This window comes from Gossypium hirsutum, chromosome D07, assembly GCF_007990345.1.
Source record: "Gossypium hirsutum isolate 1008001.06 chromosome D07, Gossypium_hirsutum_v2.1, whole genome shotgun sequence".
Lineage (NCBI taxonomy): Eukaryota > Viridiplantae > Streptophyta > Magnoliopsida > Malvales > Malvaceae > Gossypium > Gossypium hirsutum.
This window is the reverse complement of record NC_053443.1, coordinates 2,250,489-2,278,035: the sequence shown is the minus strand read 5'-3', so window position 1 is coordinate 2,278,035 and position 27,547 is coordinate 2,250,489. Positions and strand designations below refer to the sequence as shown.

Here is a 27,547-nt window from a genome sequence, read left to right as displayed (position 1 = left end):
TCTCCTTTCCCGTATAAGGACAACAAAACAGTACCGTGGAGATATGATGTTAATATCGTTACACCGGAAGTTGAAAAGTCCAAAGCCATAACTGAAGATGGGGAGATAGGTCATTTTACTCGAAGTGGACGATGCTATTCTAAAGAAGTTGAACCGGTAAAGAAAAGTAGTGACTCGAAGCAAAAAGGGAAAGCAGTGATGCACGAGGTCGAAGTCGAGCAAGAAATTCCACCCGTGCAAGAAACTAAAAAGCCTGTGAATGAGAAGAAGCCAAAATTCTTGAAATTTATTAAGCACAGCGATATAGTGTGGTGGAACAATTGACAAGCAGCCAGCACGAACTCATTCTATCTCTACTGTTAAATCAGAGCCACACCGAACCTTTATGAATGTGTTAATCAAGCTTACGTGCCCAACAACATATCTTCGAAAAGCTTGATAGGTGGGTAAACAATCTGAATGCGGACAACTTCATCTCTTTTAGTGATGATGAATACGCTAAATGTAGAGTTCGGTGAAGCGCTGCATATCACGACCCGCTGCAAGGGCTACATATACCGACTACTCATCGATAATGGGTCAGCGTTAAATGTTATGCCATTGGCTACGCTTTCTAGAATACCGATGGATTTGTCCTACTTAAGCCCTGTCATTCCATGGTAAGGGCATTCGACGGGACGAAGCGCGAAGTCATGGGAAAGATCGAAATCCCTTTGGAAGTGGGCCCCTACATCTATGAGGTCGAATTCCAAGTCATGGACATTACACCCTCTTATAACTGCCTTTTGGGAAGACCTTGGATTCATTCTGCTGGAGCAGTCTCATCATCCCTCCATCAAAAGGTGAAATTCATCATGGATGGCTGTTTGGTCACAGTCGAGGCGAAGAAGACATCGTCGCATCTATCTTTGCTAATGCGCCATACCTGGAAGTAAGCAAGGACGCAGTGGAATGTTCCTTCGATCCCTGAATCATCAATGCCACTTTCGTCGCTGAGGGAAATAGAATTCCAATGCCAAAACTGTCGAGAAATACCAGAATGGGTGTCAAGTTGACCGTAGGAAGGGGAGCTCGTGCGAGAAGGGTTTAGGGAGACATCTGCAAGGAATAGTGAGGGCTTTAAAGCCAGTGCACCACAAGGCCCGATACGGTTTGGGGTTCCAGCCTGACATGCGCCAAAGAAGAAGACAGTGGAAGAAGGATCAAGAGAGAAGAATTGCAAGAACTTTGGGCCGAGAACCAGAATGGGAACCAATAGAGTACCCCCTTTGTCAAAACATTTACATCTGCGGGAATGATGTACCCTGGACAAGATGATCCACGAAACATGCTGGGATTAATTGAAAGGGATTTCAAAATGTCAGTATAATGTCATTGACAAAGAAGCTGGTGCAAGTAAAGATGTCTCGAGGATATGCCCTTGCCCTCCTGGTTTCATGTTGAACAATTGGATGCTGAGGAGCTTCTTGTAGTTTATAAGCCTTCAGATAATTATAAACATCAACCTTCTATTGTGTCCTTAGATATAATGGAATTCTTTTGTAGGAGCTTGCATTCGCTCTTTATCATTAAGTGAATATCAATGAAGATGCATTTTGTCACGATTTTCGCATTATCACTAATTTCATAATCATTTTCTCATTTCATAGCCTATCCTTACATTGCCTCATTGCCATGACATAACATTTTGTTTGTTGTTTCCAATACTTGGATGTCCCCGATAGCTTCCTTTTCCATTCAACTTTCAGGTGCTCAGATATTGACGACATGAATAAGCCCGTTACGAATCTTGAAATTGATTTTGAGAAGGCTGTTTGCTTAGGAGAATTTGAAGCCGAAGAAAATGCTGAAGATTATGTCTCGTCTCCTGAATTGTTAAGAATGGTGGAACAAGAGGATAAACAGGTTCTGCCTTATGAAGAATCTGTAGAAACAATAAATTTGGGCACTGAAGAGAGGAAACAAGAAGTGAAGATTGGGACTTCTATTTAGAAAGTACCAGGCATAGTTTGATCACTTTACTCCGCGAATACAAAGATGTTTTCGCGTGGTCATACCAGGACATGCCAGGGCTAGATGAAGATTTAGTGGTCCATAAGCTCCCATTAAAGCCAGAATGCAAGCCCATCCAGCAAAAATTAAGACGGATGAGGCCCGAAATGCTGTTGAAAATAAAAGAGGAAGTCAAGAAGCAATTTGACGCTGGCTTCCTACAAGCCTCCAAATATTCAGAATGGGTGGCTAACATAGTCCTGGTACCAAAGAAAGATGGAAAAGTACGAATGTGCCTGGATTACCGTGACCTGAATCGAGCAAGCCCAAAAGATAATTTTTCCTTGCCACATATTGACACGTTGGTGGACAACACATCAAAATATTCATTGTTTTCTTTCATGGATGGATTCTCGGGGTATAATCAGATCAAGATGGCCCCTGAGGATATGGAGAAAACTACCTTCATAACAATGTGGGGAACGTTATGCTACAAGGTGATACCATTCGGGTTAAAGAATACTGGGGCAACATATTAGAGAGCTATGGTGACATTATTCCATGACATGATGCATAAGGAAATAGAGGTCTACGTCGATGATATGATTGCTAAATCTCGAGGAGAAGAAGAGCATGTAATGAACCTCAAGAAGTTGTTCGAAAGGCTGAGAAAGTTTCAGCTAAAGCTTAATCCAGCCAAATGTACATTCGGGGCTACCTCAGGAAAGTTGCTAGGCTTCATTGTCAGTGAAAGAGGTATCGAGGTTGATCCAGATAAAATAAAAGCCATCCAAGAATTACCACCTCCGCGCACGCAAAAGGAAGTTAGAGGATTTTTAGGGAGATTAAACTACATCGCCCGATTTATTGCTCAACTTACCAACCAATGCGACCTAATCTTTCGGCTTCTTCGAAAACATAACCCGGGAGAATGGAACGAGGAATGCCAAGTGACCTTTGATAAGATAAAACAATATTTTCCAGTCCTCCAGTGCTAGTACCGCCAACTCCGGAAGACCATTAATTTTGTATCTGACAGTGTTCGAAAATTCAATGGGTTGCGTACTGGACAACATGACGAGTCAGGAAAAAAAGAAAAGGCGATCTACTACCTCAGTAAAAAGTTCACTGAATATGAGGCAAAATATTCGTCTATTGAGAAATATTGTTGCGCTCTGGTTTGGGTAGCTCGGAGACTCAGACAATATATGTTGTATCACACGACATGGCTAATTTCAAAGCTGGACCCAATAAAATACATGATGGAATCGCCGGCACTATCAGGAAGAATGGCACGATGGCAGCTCCTCCTTTCGGAATATGACATTGCCTATGTAAGTCAGAAGTCAATAAAAGGGAGCGCAATAGCTGACTTCTTAGCAACTCGAACGACAGAGGAATATGAGCCTTTAAGATTCGATTTCCCAGACGAAGACTTAATGTGCATCACAAAAATAGAATCCGAGTCATCAAAAGAGAAGTCATGGAAGATGTGCTTTGATGGTGCGTCAAATGCTTTAGGGCATGGAATTGGAGCAATCCTGGTATCACCAGACGGGAATCATTATCCGTTCACTGCAAGACTGAACTTCTTCTGTACCAATAATATCGCAGAATATGAGGCCTGTATCATGGGGCTTTGTGCAGCTATCGAACGAAACATCGAGATCTTGGAGGTGTACGGGGACTCAGCCCTAGTGATTTACCAAATCCGTGGAGAATGGGAAGTGAGAGACTCAAAATTGATTAAGTACAGCGATTTAGTGGCTGGATTGATCAAGGAATTCAAAGAAATAACTTTTCATTACTTCCCACGAGAAGAGAACCAACTGGCTGATGCCCTAGCCACTTTGGCTTCAATGTTCAAAGCAAGTAGAGAAGCAAAAATAATGCCCCTCAAAATGAGCATATACGAGGTCCCTGCACACTGTTGTAGCATTGAGAAAGAAGTAGACGGACGGCCTTGGTTCCATGATATCTTAGAATATATCAAGAATCAAAGGTATCCCGAACAAGCGAATGAGAACGATAAAAGAACAATTAGAAGAATGGCAGCGGGATTTGTTCTTGATGGGATATCCTGTATAAAAGAGGAAAGGATCAGATGCTTTTGAGATGTGTGGATGATGTTGAAGCCAGAAAAATACTTGAAGAGGTCCATGAGGGAATTTGCGGAACGCATGCCAATAGTTTCAATATGGCCAGAAAGATCATGAGACTCGGTTATTATTGGCTGACAATGGAAAGTGACTGCATCAATTTTGCCAGAAAATGCCACAAATGTCAAATCTACAGTGATAAAATTCATGTAGCCCCTTCACCTCTTCATGTCATGACTTCTCCGTGGCCTTTTTCTACGTGGGGCATGGATGTCATAGGGCCAATTTCTCCAAAAGCTTCAAATGGACATCGATTCATTTTTGTGGTTATCGATTACTTCACAAAATGGATTGAAGCCGCTTCGTTTGCCAATGTGACGAAGACTGCAGTGTGCAAGTTTTTGAAAAAGGAAATCATTTGCCGATATGGTTTGCCTGAAAGAATCATCTCAGATAATGCCACGAATCTGAACAATAAGATGATGAAAGAAGTGTGCGAGCAGTTCCAAATAAAGCATCATAATTCCTCGCCCTATCGTCCAAAGATGAACGGGGCTGTTGAAGCAGCTAACAAGAACATTAAGAGGATCATTGAGAAAATGACTGAGACATATAAAGATTGGCACGAGAAACTTCCATTTGCTTTGTTTGCATATCGCACATCTGAGCGAACATCTACGGGAGCAACTCCTTTCTCTCTAGTCTATGGAATGTAAGCTGTGCTACCTATCAAGGTTGAGATCCCCTCTCTGCGAGTATTGATGGAATCAAAGTTAGAAGAAGTAGAATGGGTTCGAGCTCGATATGATAATTGAACCTCATTGAAGAAAAACGTCTAAGGGCAATTTGTCATGGGCAAATGTACCAGAAGAGAATGATCGCAGCCCATGACAAGAAGGTACGACCAAGAGAGTTCCATGAAGGAGAACTCGTTCTGAGAAAGATTCTCCCAATACAAAAAGACCTGCGAGGAAAATGGGCACCAAATTGGGAAGGACCATACGTTGTAAAAAAGGCATTCTCAGGAGGAGCTTTAATCCTTACCGAGATGGATGGGAAGGAGTTACCGAATCCGGTGAATTCAGATGCAGTGAAGAAATATTATGCTTAAGATGAAAACCCGAAAAGGGCATCTTAAAAAAAAAGGGATCAGGGCGAAAACCCGAAAAGGGCGTCTTGATTAGTACAAAAAGATTAGGATGAAAACCTGAGAGGGCGTCCTAATGAAATAAACCTGGCGGTCGAACGATAGGTCAAGTAGTGAGACTACAGTATTTGAAGCACTTCTGAAAGCTCGAAATTTTCTACGCAAGAAGCCATGCTCGAAAAGATTATTGATTGAGGAACGTGGAAGAGTTCATGTGTTGAATATCTAGAGCATTTGTATTCGTTGAATACGACCTTTTCTTTCTTTTGACATTTTTACTCTCATTGGTTAACTTTCTTTGTTTGCCACATTTGAAATAAAAGAATATGAGATATCCTTTTTGTCCCTACCTGACCATTTTCATGCATATCATTATGTGTTTATTTAATGATAAATAGTGAAATGACATACTCTAAACAAAAGAAATGTCAAGCATTACCCGGATAAGAATTTGATAAGTGCAAGATCTTCAAAGCAAGAACAAAGTTTAACCAAGGGCAAAAGGGTGATATCTGAGAAACGTCGATTACTCGTAAAGCTCGAAGACAGGTATGAGGCCTGAAGAGAAGGTCGAGAATCAAAGCAATGAACGCAGATCCTCAACAATCATGGCGAAAATGACATACGACCAATATGCTTAAGGAGCACTGCATAATCATGTAGGCATAAAGGCATTTAAGACAAACATGTGCATATCATGATGACATCATGCATGGCATATACAGGTAATCCAGTAAAGTAAGAAATCTTGAATGAGAGTCGCACTGAATCAAAGGAAAAGATACCCGAGTTCTACCAAAGGACTGGTTTTGGTGTTTTGATGTTTAATATTCATGCTTTCCAAGGAAAATCAACTCATAATGCGAGAGATGAGTTGAGCCTCAAGATACGTTGAGGTATTTTTAATTTTTTTTTTCAAAATCAACTCATATTGCGAGAAGTGAGTTGAGCCTCGGGGCACGCAGAGGTATTTTTAGTTTATGTTTTAAATTGACTCATATTGCGAGAGGTGAGTTAAGCCTTTTAATTTTTGTTTTTCAAAATCAACTCATATTGCTAGAGGTGAGTTGAGCCTCATGACACGCTGAGGTAATTTCAATTTCTGTTGTTAAAAAAAATCAACTCATATTGCAAGAAATGAGTTGAGCCTCAGGACATGCTGAGGTAATTTCAATTTCTGTTTTCAAAATTCAACTTATATTGCGAGAAATGAGTTGAGCCTCATGACACGTTAAGGTATTTTCAATTTCTGTTTTCAAAAAAAATCAACTAATATTGCGAGAGGTGAGTTGAGCCTCGGTTCACATGCTGAGGTATTTTCAATTTCTGTTTTTAAAAAAATCAACTCATATTGCGAGAGGTGAGTTGATCTTCAGATTACACACTGTGGTATTTTTTTCAATTCATATTGCGAGAGGTGAGTTGAGCCTCAGGACACGATGAGGTAATTTCAATTTCTGTTTGTCAAGAATCAACTCATATTGCGAGAGGTGGGTTGAACCTTTTAATTTCTACTTTTTCAAAATCAGCTCATATTGCAAGAGGTGAGTTGAGCCTCGGGGCACGCTGAGGTATTTTCAATTTTTGTGTTTTAATTTCAACTCATATTGCGAGAGGTGAGTTGAGCCTCAGGACACACGCCGAGGTATTTTCAATTAAGCCTTTTGATTTCTGTTTTTCAAAAAAAATCAACTCATATTGCGAGAGGTGAGTTGAGCCTCAAGTGTAACAGCCCAATTTTCAGTAGTGTCAGAACAGTGATTTGAGATCACTAAATTCGATGAAGAAGTTAGAAATATTTTTGAATTAGTGAATTTTGTGATTTAAAAGAAATTATTAGGTAAATTGGGTCGAAAACGAGGTATCGAGACCTCGATATTATAAACTGAGCCGTAAATATTTTTATAAATATTTACGGAGTGTCAATAGGATAATATTAAAGTTTCGTTAAGAAATTTTAATGTTTCGATAGTTAATTATGAAAAAGGATTAAATTGCAATAGGGATAAAAGTTTAATTATAGATTAAAGAAAAGTTAAAAGGACCAAATAGGCAATTATGCCTTTTTCCAAAGTTGAGGCGGCATAAGTATAAAAATCTGAGATATTTATGTGTTAAAAAAAAGAAGAAAGAAAAGAAACAGAATAGAAGAGACGAAACAGAGAAAGAAACAGAGAGCAAAACGGGCAGAGAAGGAAGGAAAGAAAGAAAGAAAGAAAGAAAAAGAAAAAGGGAAATTTAAGGTTTTAAGGTTCCAAGCTCAATTGATCAAGGAGAGCGAAATTCGGGAGTAGATCGGGGAAAAGAAAAAGTAAAGGATTAAATTGTAAACTTTAGTCACATTTTGTATCGAGGTAAGTTACAGTAAATAAATGCAATATTCTTTTATTTTACATTATTATTGTCAATTTTCAGCATTTATATATTTATGTTATGAAAATATTTAAAGTCGAATTTAAGGTGAAGTGACAGAGGAAAAGTGTTAGAAAGCCCCGGTTGAACCCTAGGAATGTTAGGATATTAGAGTTGACAGGACAGAACAGAAATGAGCCATGTAAGTCCATATTAGAAATATGGTTTTGGAGACAGGATTGAGCCATGTAAGTCCATATTATATATGGCATTGGAGACAGGAATAATTCATGTAAGTCCATGTCAAAGACATGGCATTGGCAGGATATTGATAGACAGGAACGACCCTAGTATCCTTAGTATTCCGAGTGGTTCAACGGGTCAGAATACGAGTTAAATTACAGTGAATTAACAGCAAAGGAAAAGTAGATTATATTTATGAAAACGGAAAGGTCAGGTAAGAAAGAAGGTAAGGGAATAAAGAAGAAAATAGAAATTGAGAAGTAAAGAAATTTATGATGTTAGATGATATTATGCATAATTATCCATTATGTTGAATGTTGTGATTTATTTGCTTGTAAGCTTACTAAGCCTAGTGCTTAATCTCTTTATTTTCTTCTTCTTATAGTACTTATCTAACCACTCGGGGATCGAAGGAAACGTCGGAGGCCGATCACACTATCAAAGAAATAACTCGGTATAATTAGACGTTTTGTTTTGTGTATGGCATGTATAGAAACTTAGCTACTTTTGGTATAATATGAACAATGAGTGATGTGTAAGTAGTTGATGATGTATGGTTATTAAAATGATTAAGGATGTAGGTGTTTGTTGTTATGAAAGATTAGGTGATAAATTATGCATGGAAATCATGAAAGGATAAAATTTTGCAAAGAAACAGAATTCAGGCAGCACAGTGACGTGAATTTGAAAAATCACCCAAGATAGTATAAAATGAATTAGAGGGTGAATGATATATGGAATTAAAGCTTGTTGAGTCTATTTTCATGGAAAAATAACGGTGTAGAAAAAAGAAATTTATATCTTAAGATATGTGAATTTTAGTAAGATAGGGTCAGAACTGTTTTTGGAGTCCCCTATTCTGAGTTTAGAAAATAATTACAAATTGTACAAAAATGGTTATGAGTTGAAATTTACATGCTTAGATTCCTTAATGAGTCTATTTTCTATAGAAACAAGTAAGATCTTCATATGAAAATCCTATAGCGAGAAAACTTATTTTTAGTGACTAGAGGTCAGGGCAGTCTGGTGGTGACACAGGGGAGACTTTAACTAATAAACTGTACTAATTTGCTGAACCAAAAATTCTAAAAATTTTATGGTGAGTAGATATATGAGTCTAGTTTCAGGGAAAATTTACGGGATTAAATTTCGAGTTCTTTAGCTCAAGTTATAATTAATTTAGTAACTGCTGCGCGATTAGACAGATTTACTGCGAATAATGAAATAAATTTTCAAACCTAGTTTTTATGCTCCGAACTGGTAAGATAAGCTAAGTAATGCCTCGTGCTCGACTCCAGAAACGGTCTCGGGTAAGGGGTGTTACATCAAGTCACACCGAGGTATTTTCCATTTCTGTTTTCATTATTATGTTTTTGAAAGAATCAACTCCTATTGCGAGAAATGAGTTGAGCCTCAAGACACATTGAGGTAATTTCAATTTCTGTTTTCAAAATTCAACTCATATTGCGAGAAATGAGTTGAGCCTCAAGACACGTTGAGGTATTTTCAATTTCTGCTTTTCAAAATTCAACTCATATTGCGAGAAATGAGTTGAGCCTCAGGACACGCTGAGGTAATTTCAATTTCTGTTGTCAAAAAAATCAACTCATATTGCGAAAAGTGAGTTGAGCCTCAGTTCACATGTTGAGATATCTTTAGTTTTTGTTTTTAATGTCTGTTTTTAAAGAGTCAATTCATATTGCGAGAAATGAGTTGGGCTCAAGATTACATGCTGAGTAAAGAATAAAGATTGAAGTTGATGAAAGACACCAAATGTGGCCTCCCTGAAGTTGCAATGGAGCAGGTCAAAGTTGCAAGTCTTGACTCCATGAAGTTGCAGTGGAGCTGATCGAGAATATCAGATCTTGCCTTGCTAGAGTTACAGAAGAGAAGATCACAAATTTCATCTCACAAAAGCGATAGAAGAGCAGATTAAAGCTGTAGACCTCATCTTTCTGAAGCAGCATGGAAACAGATCAAAGCTACATATCTCATATCTTTGAAGTTACATTGAAATAGGTTGAAGCTACAAGGCATATATCAGAAGATGCAATGGACCAAGCTACAAGATACGATGGACTGAAAGAAGACTATTTGCATAAGAAGAGCACTAATGAAGTCAAGACTCAACAAGACGGGACAAAATTGGCCTTTCATTTTGTCTTTGCTCTATTTTCGTTACACGAAAATGAGCAAAGAGGGGCAGCTGTACAGGCCAATTTTGGGCCCTAAACCAAACAACCCACAAACCCAACATGACCCATTCACACTAAAGCCCGTCAAACCCAAAATACCACCAGCCCAATAACTAAAGTAACCCAACATCAAAAGAAACAAAAAAATAAAAAAACCCTAGCCCCATACTCTGCTACGCACGCCTCTGACAACTTGGCCATTGCCCATGCCGTCTGAAGTCACCTCCACCGTTTGCCCATCTCCTGCAATCAGACAAGACAGAAATCATATAAAAATAAAATGTAAAGGGTTATAAAACCCGAATGAAAGGTTGTAAAATGGGGGGTCTTTTTTTCTGTTTTTTTTTCTTTTTCTTATTTTCGGCAGTTTAAAAACAAAGAAGCAGAGAATACAAATTAGTTTTCAGGAGCAACAATAGATCAGTATTGAATATTATCAAAACACCAATATCAAAGGATTAAAAGCTTAAAAAACCCTAAGGTGATTTCTTTTTTTTCTTTCTATTTTAAATTTGGTTTTAAGTTTTTTTTAACCTATACATATATTAAAACATAAAAGAAAATACAAAAAAATAAAAAAATAAAAAAATATAAATTTTTACCTTTTCGCGGTGGCCGGCGCCGGCGCCGGCGAGCCTCCGGTGGCCGTTCGGTGACCGACCCCCTAGCCGGATTCCCCTTCCCCCCTCCCTTCTCTCTTCCCTCTCTCTTCTTTTTTTTTTCTTTCCCTCTCCCCAAATGATTTTTTTTGGTTATTTTAGGCCTTATATAGCCCTCCAAAACGACGTCGTTTTGGGGGCTATACTTAAGCCCCAAAACGACGTCGTTTTGACCATGCCTGACCCATCCAACCCGACCCGCCAGGAGGATCCGCGTGTTTTGTTTGAATGGGTTATTTATGTGCGCGGTCCTTCCGCTTTTTCAGGGTTTTGCAATTAAGTAATTTTTCTTGTTTCCAATTTGGCCCCATAATTTCTCGCGCTTTTCGATTTAGTCCCCGCTAATGTGCTGCGTTTTAATGGAAAGGAATAATTGTTGTTTCGGTCCCCCTATGTTTTGTGCGCGCTCAAATAAGCCCTTTTCTCTTTATTTCCTTTCACATTTGCCCCAAAACTTTGTTATTAGTTCAATTTTAGTCCTTTTTTATTTGTTTTTGTTTCTTTATTAAATATTACATTTTTTGTATTTCAATATTATTATTATTATTATTATTATTATTGTACATTAGTGTATATCTTCATGTATGTATATATATGTAGTAATGTTTTTATTACTTTATTTTAATATTTTTTTATTATAATAGCTTTTGTATTTCAATATTATTATTTTTATTATTATCATTAACATTACTATATATTCTTATTAGATGTATATATACATATATTACTGTTTTTAATGACTTTATTTTAATATCATTTTATTATATTTACTTTTTTGTATTGTATTACATGGTTATTATTATTATATTTATTAGTGTATGCCTCTTACCCCCGTATATATTTTTTAGTACGTATTAATAGTCAATTTTTTTTTCTAAATATATATTATATGGATAGTTTATATGTAATATCATGTATATATTTTAATATTATCAGTTATATATCATTATACTATATGATTTCTAATACTATTATTTATATATATATATGTATAAGTATGTGTGTAGTGTACGAAATAGTTTTCTTATTATTATTATCATTTCTAAGGTATGTACGTATTGTATATGTTCTATATATGTTCTATATATTTTTAATATTACTAGTTATATATAGTTCTTATACATTTCCATGTACATATTTTTATACCATCTTATGTATATATTCATTGTTTCTATTTCGTGTTTAATTCTAGTATTGCGCTAAATGTCGTATAGATCTTTATCATTTTAATATTATTGTCACATTGGTTATTTGTTTCAATATATGCCTAGCCCTATCATTTATTTATTTTTATTTCATATCAATTTACTTTGCATTATTTCGAAAATCATATACTTGTTTTGCTAATTAATTTCAATAAACAAGGAAATGTACCGATTTAACATTAAGTCATCGAGTTCATCGCTATGTTGGGTGAACGTCAATTGACTCATGTTAAAACGGCATATCCTTCTCAAAAAACCGGAATAAACTAAAATCTCTCGTCCTCTTTTAATTGGATCACGACTAAATTTTAATATTGAACTCGTATTTTTAAAAGTCAAGACAACACGTGTTTAGGAGATACCAATTTTTGGGCGTCGCGAGGGTGCTAATACCTTCCTCGCGCGTAACCGACTCCCGAACCCTAATTTTTCTCTGACTTTTAACGTAGACCTTAACTCGGCCTTTTCCTCGTTTTTAAAGAAAAATCTAATAGGTGTCCGATCACACCTAGAAAAAGGATCGGTGGCGACTCCCGGTTTATTTTAAAACCAAATTTCAATTTCCAATTTCCTAATAAATCGCCACAATTTAGCGACCCGAATCCACAAAATTTTTACATCGCTACAGTAACAGCCTGATTTAGGGCATAAACGGAATAGTGGTTTTGAAATCACAAATCTGAAGTAGAAAAATTTATTACGATTAAGTTTTAATATTTACTGTGTGATTGAATGACTGTGTGAAATTTTCGCTATGAAATTCTATCGATTGGGTGCCCAATTTGATGATTAGGACTAAATTACACTAGGTGAAAAATGTGTGTTCTAGTTCATAAAGGTACTTGTTTGTAATGGGTTTTTAAAGTGGAGGTCCTTAGATAGTAATTATACCATTATACTTTACTTTGGACAAAATACCCAATGAAGGATAAAATACCATAGTTTTTAATGAAGGGCATTTTGGTCATTTGTTTAATAAAAGAAATATAAAAAAAAGGGAAAATAAGGCCAAAATTGTGTCCATCTTCTTCATGCTTAGCCGAATTTCTCTAAGTTTCCATAGTTAGGGTTTTTTTCAAGCTTCCAAGCTCAATAGTAAGTGCATCCTAGCCCCGTTTTTAATGTTCTTTACATTTTTGAGATCCTCGTAACTCGATTTAGCTATTTTTACCATTATTTTGAACTAGGGTTTGTGTTTAAAAATTTACCCATGGATGACATGCATGTGTTTTGATGTTTCATGGAAGAATATGAAAGTTTAGGGTGTGATAAACAACTTTTACTAAGTGATTTTTGATGAAATTGTATAAAATAACCTATTTGTAAAAGTTGTAAAATTATGTGTAGGAAAATGTGATTTACTGAAAAATATGGGCTGCTATAAGAGGGGATATGAATCAGCTAGGCTTAGGATTTGAGAAAAATAAGTGTTTTTCATTTTACGAGCATAGGGGCAAAATTGTAAATTGTGAAACTTTAGGGGCAAAAATATAAATTATCCATAGTGTGATTTTTGGACTAGATTGAATAATGTGAGTATTAAATGAGTTAAATGTGTTATTATAGATCAAGAAAGACGAGGAATTGACCTTGATCGGGGAAAAGAAAAGGTTGTGGACTAAATTGCAAATTCATCATATCTGACACCGAGGTAAGTTTGTATGTAAATAATGCATCATTTTTACTTACGTTATCATATTTTATCCTGGTTGAACATTAAGAATAGAATAGGATACAAGTGACATGTCACTAGTGACTCAAGTGTGGTACTATGTGAAGGCCACTTTGTGAAGAAAGATAGCTTTGGTCACAAGTGTGGTACTATGTGAAGAAGGTAGCTTTGGCTACAAGGGTGGTACTATGTGCAGGCCACTTTGTGAAGAAGGTAGCTTTGGCTACAAGGGTGGTACCATGTGTAGGCCACTGGGTATCCGTTATTATTCCGATGTGTTCAACGGGAAATGACTAAGTGTAAACGAATATGACTATGTGATGAATAAGTGCAAGTATGTGTGTGTAAACTTATGAGCAATGTACTCGATATATGATTGAACTTTGGTAAGATTGATATGGAGTAAGTGTTATAATGAAAGTTACTATAAAGAAAATATGAAAGAGTGAAATTTAGAAATAAAACAGTTTTGAACAGCAGTGGTTGTGTGACTTTGAAAAATCACCAAAAATAGTGAAAACTGAATTAGAAGTTGAATAAGACATGAAATTAAAGCTTATTGAGTCTATTTTCAAATAAAAGAAACGGTGTCAGTAAAAGAATTTTATATTATGAGATATTTAAATTTTTGTGAGACAGGGTCAGAATGATTCGGAATCCTCTGTTCTGACTTTGGAAAAATATTAAAAATTGTAAAAAAAAATATTTACGGGTTATAATTTATATGTTTAAAATCTTGAATGAGTATATTTTCAAGAGAAATAAATTGGAACATCATCAGAATTTTGTATGAGAAGATAATTAGTTTTTAGTGCAAAAAGGTTGAAACTATCAGACAGCAGAACATGAGAAACTTTAAAAAATAAACTGTACTTATTGGCTAAACCAAAAATTCTAAAAATTTTATGGTAAGAATATATGTGAGTCTAGTTTTAGGGAAAATTTACGGAACTTAATTTAGAGTTCTGTAACTCAATATATAAATAATTTAGTGACTATGACTCGAGTAGACAGCTAGATATGAACTTAAGTAAATATTGGAACTATGTGCAATTATGATTGCATTATTTTGAGAATATATTGTGAAGAATGATAAAATCATATTAATAAATTGTTTATTATTTAAATATTCACTTACTAAGCTATATGCTTACCCCATTTCTTCCCCCTTGTCTTATAGTGTCACTAAGCTATCTCGGGGTATGGAAATCGTCGGAGATCCATCCACACTATCAACATTTTTTTGGTATTTTGAAATCAATATTTTGAATTATGGCATGTATAGAAGGCTTGGTTATTTTGTTATGTGTCATAAATGATTTAGCCTAAAATGTTGGTCTGTGCTATTTGATAATTTATTTTGTATAAAGCCATTGATGTTGGCTAATATTGATCAAGTTATATGTTCATGATGATGCACTTCGTGGATGTGCAAGCTTGCATGACTTGACCAAAAAGTTTTTAATTTAAAAAAAAATATAAGTCTTGGTTTTGTACGATTGCATGTGTTTATGTTCTGGTAATGCCTCGTACCTTATTCCAGCGTCGAACATAGGTAGGGGTGTTACACTAGATATGCTGTACAACCTTGCTGAAGCAATTTATTAGCCTTGATTGCTGAAATGATATGTGTTGATCCACTAGTACGGATGCCATTCACCTCAATTTTGTCCCCATCTTCTGTCTGAATATTGAACCTCTTTTTATAGCATTCCAATACCACTCCATGTTCAGACAACCAATCCATACCCAAGATTACATCAAAGTCACCAAAAGGCATGATCAATAAATCAACAGAAAACATTTTATCCTATATTATCAACGGGCATCTCCTGCACACTCGGTCCACAGACACAACTTGTCCCAAAGGGCTAGACACTTCTATTAAAACTCTAGATATTTTAGATTTTAATTTCCCCGATTCGACTAGTTTTGAATTAATATATGGATGTGACGAACCCGGATCAATTAACGCATAAACAGGTTCAGAATACAATACAAATATGCATGTTACAATGTCGTGTGCATCACCTTCTTCCCGAGCCCGAATCACGTACGCTCTGGCTGGTGCTTTAGCCTCCGACTGCTGTGTAACTATATCACTGCCCCTTCTTACACCTCCAGCTTTGGATACAGAACCACCTCTGCCCGAACCTCTGCCTCGAGCAGTAGACACTAATCTCTGTGATGCTGCAGGTGTAACATTTTTATTCTTCGGAGAGTCTTTAACAAAATGCTCTGTCGACCCGCAGCAGAAACAACCTCCAATCACATTCCAGCATTCACCCAGATGCTTTTTCCCACAATGTTCACATTCTGGAATTTCTACATCTCGGGATGGACCTCTCACACTACAATTAGATACTATTGTCTGTTTTTCCCGGCTTTTATCACCTCGATCCGGTCTAAAACTATCTGATATGTTTGGTAATGCCTCATAATCCTGCTCCGGTGACGGTATGGGGTTAAGGGGTGTTACATATATTTTTACCCAAACCCTCCAAATTTTTTAGTGTACCTTTGGGTCGGGCCAAGTGGCCGCACTTATAGACAAGTCTAGGTGAAACTAGTCAGGTGACTAGTTTTCGGCCCAATGGATTAGACTGATTTAAACAGTTTAAAGAAAATAAATTTAAAAAAAATTAAAGATATTAAATATAATTGAATTAAAATAACAAGAATTTTAAACAAATAATATATAAATTTTGTAATAATCATGTTATTAGAGAATATTCATGGAATTCATGTTAAAATTTAATAGTAATTTATGTAATTGGATATTATAATAATTTGTATGATTAGGTAACGTTTTGTATATTTATGTAATTACATAAAAACAAGAGTCAATTTGACTAAAAAATATAAACTTAAAAGCTAAATTGTGGTTAACTATTCTATTTTTATATAATTACATTTAAAATTAATAGTTATTAAATTTAATTAATAATTTTAAAACATATATTTTCATATAAATATATTTATATGAATGTAAGGAAGATATATTTGTATTTATATATTATTTATAATTTATTAAGAAACTAAAAATTAAATTATAAAATATATTGTGAAAAAAAATAAAATTGAAATAAAACATTAAAACACGTAGATATGAATATGTACGGATATAAAAATAAAAATGATACGCATACCGATCTAATATTTAGAAACATTTAAACCAAAATTTTAATCTAAAACAAAAATCAACCCTACCCTCGATTCAAAAGTTGTGTGAGAGCGAATTGACTAAAAACTCGGTGAATGTTCTTGAGAAGCCCCTCTGTAATAAAATTTTGATTAAATTAGTCCATTTACTATTAAATGGATCAATTGAGTCTCTATATTAATTAAAAGAATCAAATAAGGCCAAATTGAAATAGAATTAACACTTACTATTTTTAGAAAATATCATTTACTATTTTATAGAATTAATATTTTTAAAATTTCATGATTTTGTAAATAAAATTTTTTATTTAGAATTGAATTGCAGTAGAAAAAATAAAGTTCGAAATATTTTTTATATGGTAAATTTTATATTTGTTATAATTTGGATTTATTTGATTCTTTTTAACAGTATAGGACTAAATTATCTATTTAGTAATAGAGGGACTAATTTGATTCAATCCTTATATTACAGGGACTTTCTAGGGATTTTAACCCTAAAAATTCCTCACTACCATATACCCACCAAAAAGCAAAAGAAAAAAGGGAATCAATCCCAGAAGGGAAAAACGACGTAATCGAGCCCCGGAAGAAACTGAAATGAGATGAAGTCAGCGGTGTCATCACTTGTTAGGTCCAACAATTCTCTCATCTCACGCACCCTTCTTTATCACTCATCAAAACCCATTTCTCAATCACCTTTCTTCCTTTCAAATATCCCCAAAAATCTCTTCAATCAACGATATCAAAAGCTCCAATTCAGCCCCAACTCAACATCCATAATGGCATCACTTTCCAAGTCTGAACAAGCCAGGGAACCCCCTGCTCTTCCTCTTCCATCACCTCCTCTCACCAAGGCAATCTCTCTTTTTTTTTTGTTTATTCATTTGTTTTATTGTTGCTTTGATTGTTTGTTTATTGATGGGTTTGTTGTTGTAGTTCAAGATTGGGCTTTGTCAGCTGTCAGTGACACCTGATAAAGAGAGGAACATAAAGCATGTTAGGAAGGCCATCGAGGAGGCTGCTCAAAAGGGTGCTCAGCTTGTTCTCTTGCCTGTGAGTATTTTTGCTATTTTCTGTGTTTCAAGGTTTCACCTTTGCTGATTGTCAAATGAGTGCTTTGTTGGGTTATAATTTGTATTAAGTTAAGGCGGTAAAAGTTCCATGGAGGCTTGTACTAAGAGTCAAATTGCATTTTGGCCCTACAAATTAGTCATTGTATCTTTAATCAAAGAGCAAACTGGTCATTTTGTTAAAAACTTCATTTATTTCTACTGCTAAAAGTCGATCCTGCACGTCAGCATTAGGCACACTAGGCAAGCCAAGCCAAGCCAAGCATCATTGTCTTATTATTCTGTCAGTCGCTAGTTGCTAATAGTATAAAGGGATGAAATGTTTAACAAAAGTGTCAATTTGCTTTTTATCTAATGTACAAGAATTAATTTGCCCATTTTTTTAGTAAAGGGGACAAAATGCAATCTGACTCCTAGGGGCCTCTATGATACTTCTCACATTTTAGCTAAAGCCTTTATTTTTTGGTGAAAATGAAAGTGAAGATTTTCATCTTTTACTTTGACAAGCCAATTATATGTTGTTTTTGGTGGTTCACAGATTGCATGTAATAGGTTTTTGCAGTCAAGATTTTAAATTTGTCTATGATATCAAAGCATAAATTACAGGTCTGATCTTCCTCTCTGTTATTTTGTGTCAGGAAATATGGAACAGTCCATATTCAAATGACAGCTTCCCGGTTTATGCTGAAGATATCAATGCAGGTGGTGATGCTTCTCCTTCAACAGCTATGCTGTCTGAAGTTGCTAGTCGCCTGAAGATCACAATAGTAGGTGGCTCTATACCCGAACGCTGTGGTGATAAGTTGTATAATACTTGTTGTGTCTTTGGTACTGATGGAAAGCTGAAAGCCAAGCATCGCAAGGTAGAGGCTCTTCCTTTCCCATACGGTAGTATAAACACAAAAAGTTAATTTGCATATTATTTATTTGCTGGACTCGGTGAAGGAATGTGTTTTGGAGCCAAATAAGCTCATACATAGACACATTACTTGATGTTTGAGCCATCTAACATTTCAGTTTTACCTATCCCGTCTTTTGAAACCATCTCATAAGTATGCAAAGACAGAAATTCCGGATCTCAGATACTAAGTTGGTAGCATCCCTTAGATAATTCTATGGTTTTAGTGATACCATTTTGAAGACTCTCTCTTTAAAGCTGGCGTGCACAATATTTATGACATTCACCTTTTTGATATCGGTATTCCTGGGAAATACAGATTCACCTTTTTGATATCGATATTCCTGGGAAGATTACCTTTATGGAATCCAAAACCCTTACTGCAGGGGAGACTCCTACTGTTGTGGACACAGGTTCGATGTTTCCTTGACTTTATGCAAGTTAACATGTTTGGATTTTCTGTCTATAACCTGTTTCAAAAGCAATTTTTAGACCATGTGTTGTTAATTTAGCACACTGGTTTGATAATTTTTAGTGCATGCAGATGTTGGGCGGATTGGTATAGGCATCTGTTATGACATTCGCTTTACTGAATTAGCAATGATATATGCTGCAAGAGGTTTGTTTACTTCTCCGTTGAACCGTGATACAGTTATCATTTTTAATATATGCTGAATTTTGATCTATTATGCTTCCCAAATTAGGTGCTCACTTGATATGCTATCCTGGAGCATTTAACATGACAACCGGACCATTGCATTGGGAGTTATCGCAGAGAGCAAGGTGCTTGTTTTTCCCCTTCTTTCATGCCCTTTATTAATTCTTTAAAATGGAAAAGGTTCAGAAAAACAGGGTTAAAAGACAGAATTTGCTTCGCCTAGACACCAATAAATTTTCTTTGATGCATTTTCATTAGAGTTTATCATGTTTGAGCATCCTCCAAAACCATCATTTCATTTAAGCGTGGACAATTAGCTTACATATACAACAACGAATTAATGCTTAAATCAAGTCATTCCTCCAGATTATTTCTTTTTTGCTCAAACATCCAACCTGTGTTACTCGGACTTAGGTGTGAATGCCCAATAGGGTATGTATCTGAAACAGGTATGGTTAAATATTTCCAAGTGTTTCCATGTATTTGGAGGATCATAGGATCCAACCTTTCTTAGAGCTAACCATTGTTTTGCAATGTAGAATGCTGTAATTCATTCTGCTTGTGTTTCAATTTGTTAGTTGTTCATCTACTAATGAGTTTCTTGCTGTAACATATGCAGGGCTATGGATAATCAGGTATGGTTCCAAATGTTTCCCCTTTTCTTAAATTGACCAGTGTAATGGTATGCTGTAATGTTTGGTTTAGTAGAAAAAATTGTCCTAGTACTATTGAGGCAGTTAAAAATTATGTAGATTCTGTCACGGTATTGTCAAAACTAGAATGCAATGGTCTAATGCCGTTCTTCTGTTTTATTAAGCTCTGAAATACTTGTTTATAATTCATGTGCCAATGTCACCGTGGATACTGAATGGTAAAAGTGAAGTTGATTCATCAGAACAGGAAACTTGAGATCCTTAAGAGCTCTTTGTTGTCTATAACATGAAGATCTGACTGCTTATAAAATTGCTCTCTTTTTTTGTTTCTTCTAAATGACAGTTATATGTTGCAACTTGTTCGCCTGCTCGAGATCCTGGAGCCGGTTATGTGGCTTGGGGTCACTCAACCCTTGTAGGACCTGTAAGTTGATAGCTCTTCCATTAGTTGCATGTAATACGTGTATGTTGTGGTTTTAGAAGTCTTTTAACCCGAGAAGTAATACTTTACTGTTTGCATTGTGACAGTTCGGAGAAGTCCTAGCTTCAACTGAACATGAAGAAGACATAATAATAGCCGAGATTGATTACTCGATACTCGAGCAACGAAGGTGATCAAAAGTGACTTCCACGTAGTATTCATTACATGCTTATGGAATTTGTTTATTTCGACCATGCTTTCTGATCATTCTGAGTGGTTTGCTTGTGATAAATTTAGGGCGAGTCTTCCCTTCACGAAACAACGACGAGGAGATCTTTACAAGCTGGTGGACATACAGAGGCTCAACTCCCATTGATATAAAGAGAGGAGAAAAACCTTGTGATGAAACTCATTGATGTAAGAGTTTTCATTAGAGTTCCATTTAAGAGTCCTTGACTCGATTAATAGAACTCAGTAGCCATTGAGTTGATTGCTGCAAACTCATGTTAGACCAATAATGATTTGCTAATTCAGAGGGATGGTTGCAGATGAGAATGTGCATTCTTAGTTTATGTTATCCGGATTTTTCTTTTCCTGAACTTGGATATGAGAATATAACCTAACCGTACCGAAGTATTACGATGTTAATTTACTATTTTGCCCAAAAATTAACTCAAAATTTTACAATATCTTTTCCTGTAAGAAAAAATTAATTTTTTTTCATACATTTCATGTTTATTTTACTGTTTATGTTGAGGAAAAAAATGTCTAAAAGAATTAAGGATATGAAATTAGTTGGAATAGCCACAAGAGAGGCATATGCATTATCAATATGCTATTTTAATGAATTCACATGTTTGACCAACAATAATTATAATTGCATGTTTGATTTATAAAATACTAAATATATTTATTAAAAATTCACATATTTTATTTAAAAAACTTAAAACATAAAAATATCACCATATTTATATTTATTATTTTGTATATAATAAGATATTTTAATAATTTTTAATAAAATCAATATTTAATTGACTCGTGATAAAAATTAAATATGAGGCTTAATATAAAAATAAATATAGATATTAGAAATTAAAGATCTGTTAACTCTAAAAAGAAGAGAATTCATCCACAAGGAATAATATAGATATATTTTAATAAATATAGATATTAGAAAAAAAGATTACACAATGATGCCAGAAGTAGATGCTTTCTTACAAGCTTAGTATCTTTTGAGATTTTGGCGGATTGATTCTCAAACCATTGAGACTTCACCCAGAATATCCATTTATTCATCCACTTAAATTTCAGTTCACTGAATTCCCTGATGAATTAAAATAGATGATGTGGTATTTAACACACCTGTTTCATATTGGGATAGTTTTCAAGACTTATCTTCAGTTCAACATGATAGGGAGGAATCTCTTTTACATAACAAACAAACTTACTTTTATGACTCATATAACAAACAAATTTACTTTTATGACTCATACAAAATAATAAAACATCTAATCACTTTCATAGTCTGTACTAACATCAGAAGTGAGGTTCAATTCTTCTATCATATTTGCTTTTTCTTCTTTAGCTCTATAGCACTTTATCTCCATCTGTTCAATCTTTTGTTCAATACCATCACGTGAGCTGTCAAGATTATTTTCTACTTCCATAAGTGATGTCCAATTATTGGTATATTTGTTCAACAATGTTATGCTTATAATCCCAATCATGAGTACGGTCTGAAATTTCCTATGATATAGTAGTCACTTGTCATCATCATGAAGTGGGGACGTGAACAGATCAAAAGGATGGAGGCTTTGGAGATGGAGTCCACGTGAAAATACAATTTTGGTGAGGTACGGTTTTGTTCATAGCCACGTCATGTCACGTGCTACTCTGCTCAGCAGGACAAGCTCCGGCTCCGACAACGCTCGATGTTTGCTTCTCATTACATTACATACATATATAAATCTGTCGTTATGGCCTCGCCTCGGGGGCACAAAGATTCGTCTTCTCCTACTCGTAAACTATTAAATATTTTATTATGTATTTATTGAGTTAAACTTTAATAATTTAAGTTAATATAATGTATCCTTTATTTAATTTAAAAATATTTGTTATAACCCAACGAAATTAAATCCCAATCAATAAAATCCACATTGTATGGTTTAATTGGTGTGAAGTGTGAATTCGGCCTGTGACAGATTTTTATACGTGGCATTGTATAATTGGTTGAGAATTTAACTAAACTACTTCAATTTCTTTAAAAGAGCACGTGATTAGGAAGTGGTCCCCACATTCTCATCTATCCCTTCCACGTGGCCCACTATAACCACACCAGTTCGTTTATGATTGGCCCCATTCAACCTCAAAGGCTTATCTGGACCCCACATTTAAAAGAAAAATAAAATTCAGACGAAAATTAAGAATACTAGATTCACATTAATGTGATAAATAAATATAAAAATAAGATGGAGTTTTGGTTAAAATTACAAAGTTAAAATGGTGAAGAATAGGATGACAAAGTTCAAATTGTTACGTCGATTTTGTTTCCCATGAAGGAGATTTGTTCTTTTGAAAGGTAAACGTGAGATGGGGTTTTTTATTATTATAAAAATTGTGATAAATTCATTATATGAAACTACTATTTATCCTTTCATATAGTTATTCAAAGAGTACAATTGTAATAACGTGTTTTAGAAAATCCTTACGTTCTTTTGAAGAATTATGTTTAAATCTTGCCTTTAAAAAATTTAAAAATATTAAAGATAAGTAAAAATATTAAATTAAAACAGAGCGGGGTAGAGATGGATGCATCTACATCTATAAAGGTGGTAATAGTTTTCAATATTATGCATTCATAATGGAGTAAGATGGGTGATGGAGCAAACTATACCAACTATATAGCAATGGTGGATTTAACAACATTTATTCCTACCCCCTTCATTGCTATCCCTAATAAAGAGTATGTTGTTTTAGGTCTAAATCCCATAATTCCCATTCATATTTATTTTTTAAAAATTTATCAATATATATATAAAAAAAACCATATAAATTATTGAGTTGGAAACCATAGATAAATAACACCAAATAAACTAAACATAATTTTAAATATAAAAATAGGCAATGACACTCGTGTTATTATTTTCATTACAATTTTAAATAATTTTATTGGATAGTCGAGGAAACCAATTTAACAATTTATATTACTATATTAAATTTAATGTATTTTTAATAAGTGATACTAATTCAATTAAAAAAAATTAAATGACACGATCTTAAAATTTAAAATTAATGATATAAGTTAGTGATAATTGAAAAAAAAAGGCTACCAATATGATTTTTCTTAACTTTCAAATTGTGGATTTTTCATTTTTTATTAAATAAAACAATTTTACAACTTATTTATCAGAATATGTTTTCTCAAAAGATTATCTCGATATTTAAAATGTATTGCACTACAAAGTTTTCATCCCGGCATTGAAATTAGGAAAATATTGTGGAATGATTAATATGTCCAATGGAGTTCGACACTCGCTGCATGCTGTCAAGTTCTACTTAATGTGAATTTTCACTATTAATTATAAACCTAGCCTTAATAAATACATTTGATGTAACTTGACATTAGTGGGTGTCAAATTTAGATTTATTTGATTTTTCTCTATTCGTCGTAAACTTAACTTTAATAAATGTATTTAGTGGAGTTCGACACCTATAGGTGTCAAGTTTAAATTTTTAACTATGTTGACATCGCAACTCACGTGATAGCCCACATGTACTTTATCGCGACATGACACTATTTATCTTATATACCACTCCAACAAATAATTTTAAGTGAGAGGATCTATGTCGTTTCTTGGCTTTTTATTGAACGATATTCTCCACTATCCTCGAACCCCAGTTTGCTTTAGAGTGTGAGCTCCCACTTCATGAACCAATCGCACAGACAAAAAACTTTAATAAAATTTCAATGAAAAAATTATTTCTTTATAGGAAACCAAAAGCTTTGAACTTTTAAAGAAAATAGAATTTATTCTATAAATAAATTTCTACTATTTTTTAACAGTGTAACGACACTCAAAATATGAATAACTCGAGTGTCTTTGGCTCATCTCATCATTTCTATTTATAAGAAAAATGTATAAGAGCTTAACTTGAACAAGAGAGAATTAAATAATATTATTTTATTAAAAAAATTCAATATTCACTTAATTGGGAATATAATTTACAAATTTAGAGCATATAAATAAGGTTGAACATAAATGCTAATATAAAAATGAGTTCAACATTATAAAACCATAACATATAATTGGAAAATACCAATTAGGCAATTCTGTCAGCATAGTCATTAATTTGGGTGTTAGATGTTAACTTAAATATGATGTGAAAAATATTAAAAACACGTTATTCAAAATATAAAGATGTGTTTACCTATTATATAAATTATTTGGACAAGACGTGTTGAAAAAGAAAAAAAAATTAAACTATCATAAATTTTAATGACATAATTTTTTAAGAGTTTAGATCCAAGTTATCCATATGATATGTACACGTGTATTTACAATTTGACTCATATGATAAAAATGTTCCATACCAATTCTAAACTGATATTTAAGACTTAAACTAATAGTTAAACTTGTACAAATTGAAAGATTCAATTAAAATATTTAGTGGAATTAAAGCTATTCAGTATAAAAATATATGATATTGAAAAGATGAGACTTAATGGATTTACAATTCTGAAGGCCATGGATAGTAGGGAAAGTTGGTTAAAGATGGGGATGGGGATGGGGATGGGACTAATGTTCTCAAGCCTTGGGCCTTGGGTGCAATGCCGCACGGGGTGTCATGCACATATATATGCCTACTTCAAAACCTTTATTATTACCACCGAGTCATGGCCCATGGCCCTACCATAGTGGTATAGTTTAACCTCTCGACCCGACATGCTTTAATGGCATCGGATGTTGAAAATACGCCTCCATCGCTGTCTACTTGCCGGTGGAAACCACTCTTTGAGTTGTACCTGTTATTGCCAATGCAAAAGATTGCACTTAATATTTGGCTAAACTACTAAATGAGTCCTTCAACTAGTTTGTTTTCATTGAGTAAGTGCTTTACTTTTTTGGGTATAAACATAAGTATCTTTATCTGTTTTACGGTATATGACTAGTCCTATTTGGATTAGGATGGTATTCAAGTGAAGCCCTCTCAACAATGATGATTCTGGGATTTGAACTTAATCTAAATGTATGATAAAAATGTCCACTTCTACTTATTCTAATCACTTGTTGGTAATAAGTTTCTATATTTGATTAATCCTTTTAATGTACATGATTGTCCCGTCCAATAATGTCATCTCCAATGTTTGAATCTGAGTCATTTCCTTAAAAGTGCAATGTGCCTTATCATTGCACCCAATACTTATTAATAAACTTTTTAGCTTTGGCCTTAACAAATTATAATTTTATCTCGACTCCCCTAACAAAATAAAATTTTAACTTCGATCTTATCTGCAAGTGATTGAAAGCTATTTGAAACCTTTTGAAGAGAATATATATATCATATACTTTTCTACATCATTCCCCCTTTTTTCCCAACCCAAAGGGCTCACATAAAGGGTTATGGTCCATGAACAAAGTAACCAGAAACATTAAGTTACATGTGATCTTGATAGGGATTAACCGGACAAACCCTTTGTTCAATAACTCCCCCTGCTTTAATCTTGTAGCCATCCCATCGTTTTCAAGCATTATACACTAAATGTTCTCTCGAAGTTTTGTTGTTTTTTGGAGAAACCAACTAGAAATCCATGTCTGCTAACTAGGTTAACTGAACTTTGCATCATCATTGCATGTGAATTTTCCATATAGCCTCGTTGTGAATTTCGTCCACATATGATTCGTCGTTGTTGGGATTTCATGGATTTCATTAATTATACATCCACAGTGATTGGATGGGAACTGTGGGAGTTGTTGCATCATTCTTGCATGCTCATAGCAAATACATTAGTATTGAGCTCTCGAATGAAAATTATGAAATCCAAACTCCACCTTAAATTTATTTAATTTGATTACAGTGTATTGGAGTGTTTTCATGATCGTGTTTCTTATAGAGATTAATTTCTTTCTTTATAAAGTATGGTCCCTTGATTTGACGTACTAAGATTAATTAGATAGGTTCCCATGCAGATTAACACGTATCCCATGCTAGGGTCAACACGTGTCTCCCTTGTATGAGTTCGCTTGCATGACAATGTGAATTATATGGTCTGGTGAACTATACGTTTACTGAAATAAAGAAGAGATCGAGTTGATCTTAATTGGATAGCAAGTCGATTGTGGCGAACACTCTTAACACAATGTATGACTTTTTGCATTATTAATAAATAAGATGATAACATAGAAAGTAAATATTAAATTTAGTTTTAAAAATTTTGTATTGAATTATATATTATCAGTGTATAAATATAATATTTTTGAAAAACAAAATTCTTGGGTGACACTTTCATTCAAAGAAACAATTAGTATTCAAATATTTAGGTCAAATCGTGGTTTTTGTCCCTGCATTATACTAAACTTGAGATATAGTCCATTTACTTTTAACTTAGCACAATTTGGTTGCCTTACTATTACTACTAGTATTCGCTAGTCAAAATCACTCACAGCGTCGACTGAAAAGAAATTCATTGGTCGATTGATGTAGATTAATACAAGGATTAATTCCAAAATTTAAATATAATATAAGGACTAAAACCAAATTTGACCCAAGTATTTATAAGACTATTTGTACTTAAAGATATATCAGATTAATTGTAGCTTTTTAATTCAAGTACAGAAGAGTATCCTGGAACATAAACTTTAATTTATTTTCATACTTAAATTCATCCCAAACCCGAATAATATTAAATATATTTGATTTAGCTTCTTTGAAAGTGGATGAATCAAACACTGGACATGATATAAATGATTTTTAGTTTTGGATTAGCCGAATACATGTGGCCCAAAGAAAGAAACACATATGTAATCAAAATAATGTGACTTAATTACAACATGATCGGACTCATCAAATCATGTCGGGAGAAAAACAAATAATTCAATTTGCTTTTTGGTGAAGTAGGAGGC

The 27,547-nt window shown here is 34.3% G+C and overlaps 1 protein-coding gene across 1 annotated transcript; it reads left to right on the top strand.

Moving 5' to 3' along the window:
- Positions 1 to 17,254: 17,254 nt before the first annotated feature.
- LOC107953903 (omega-amidase, chloroplastic) lies at positions 17,255 to 20,975 on the top strand. Its single transcript, XM_016889347.2, has 10 exons — positions 17,255 to 17,580; positions 17,663 to 17,779; positions 18,435 to 18,659; positions 19,014 to 19,107; positions 19,239 to 19,313; positions 19,399 to 19,477; positions 19,972 to 19,987; positions 20,349 to 20,429; positions 20,534 to 20,616; positions 20,724 to 20,975. Exons 1-10 carry the CDS (start codon positions 17,329 to 17,331, stop codon positions 20,800 to 20,802), a joined length of 1,101 nt encoding a protein of 366 aa, XP_016744836.2. The 5' UTR covers positions 17,255 to 17,328; the 3' UTR covers positions 20,803 to 20,975.
- The last annotated feature ends 6,572 nt before the right edge of the window (positions 20,976 to 27,547 follow it).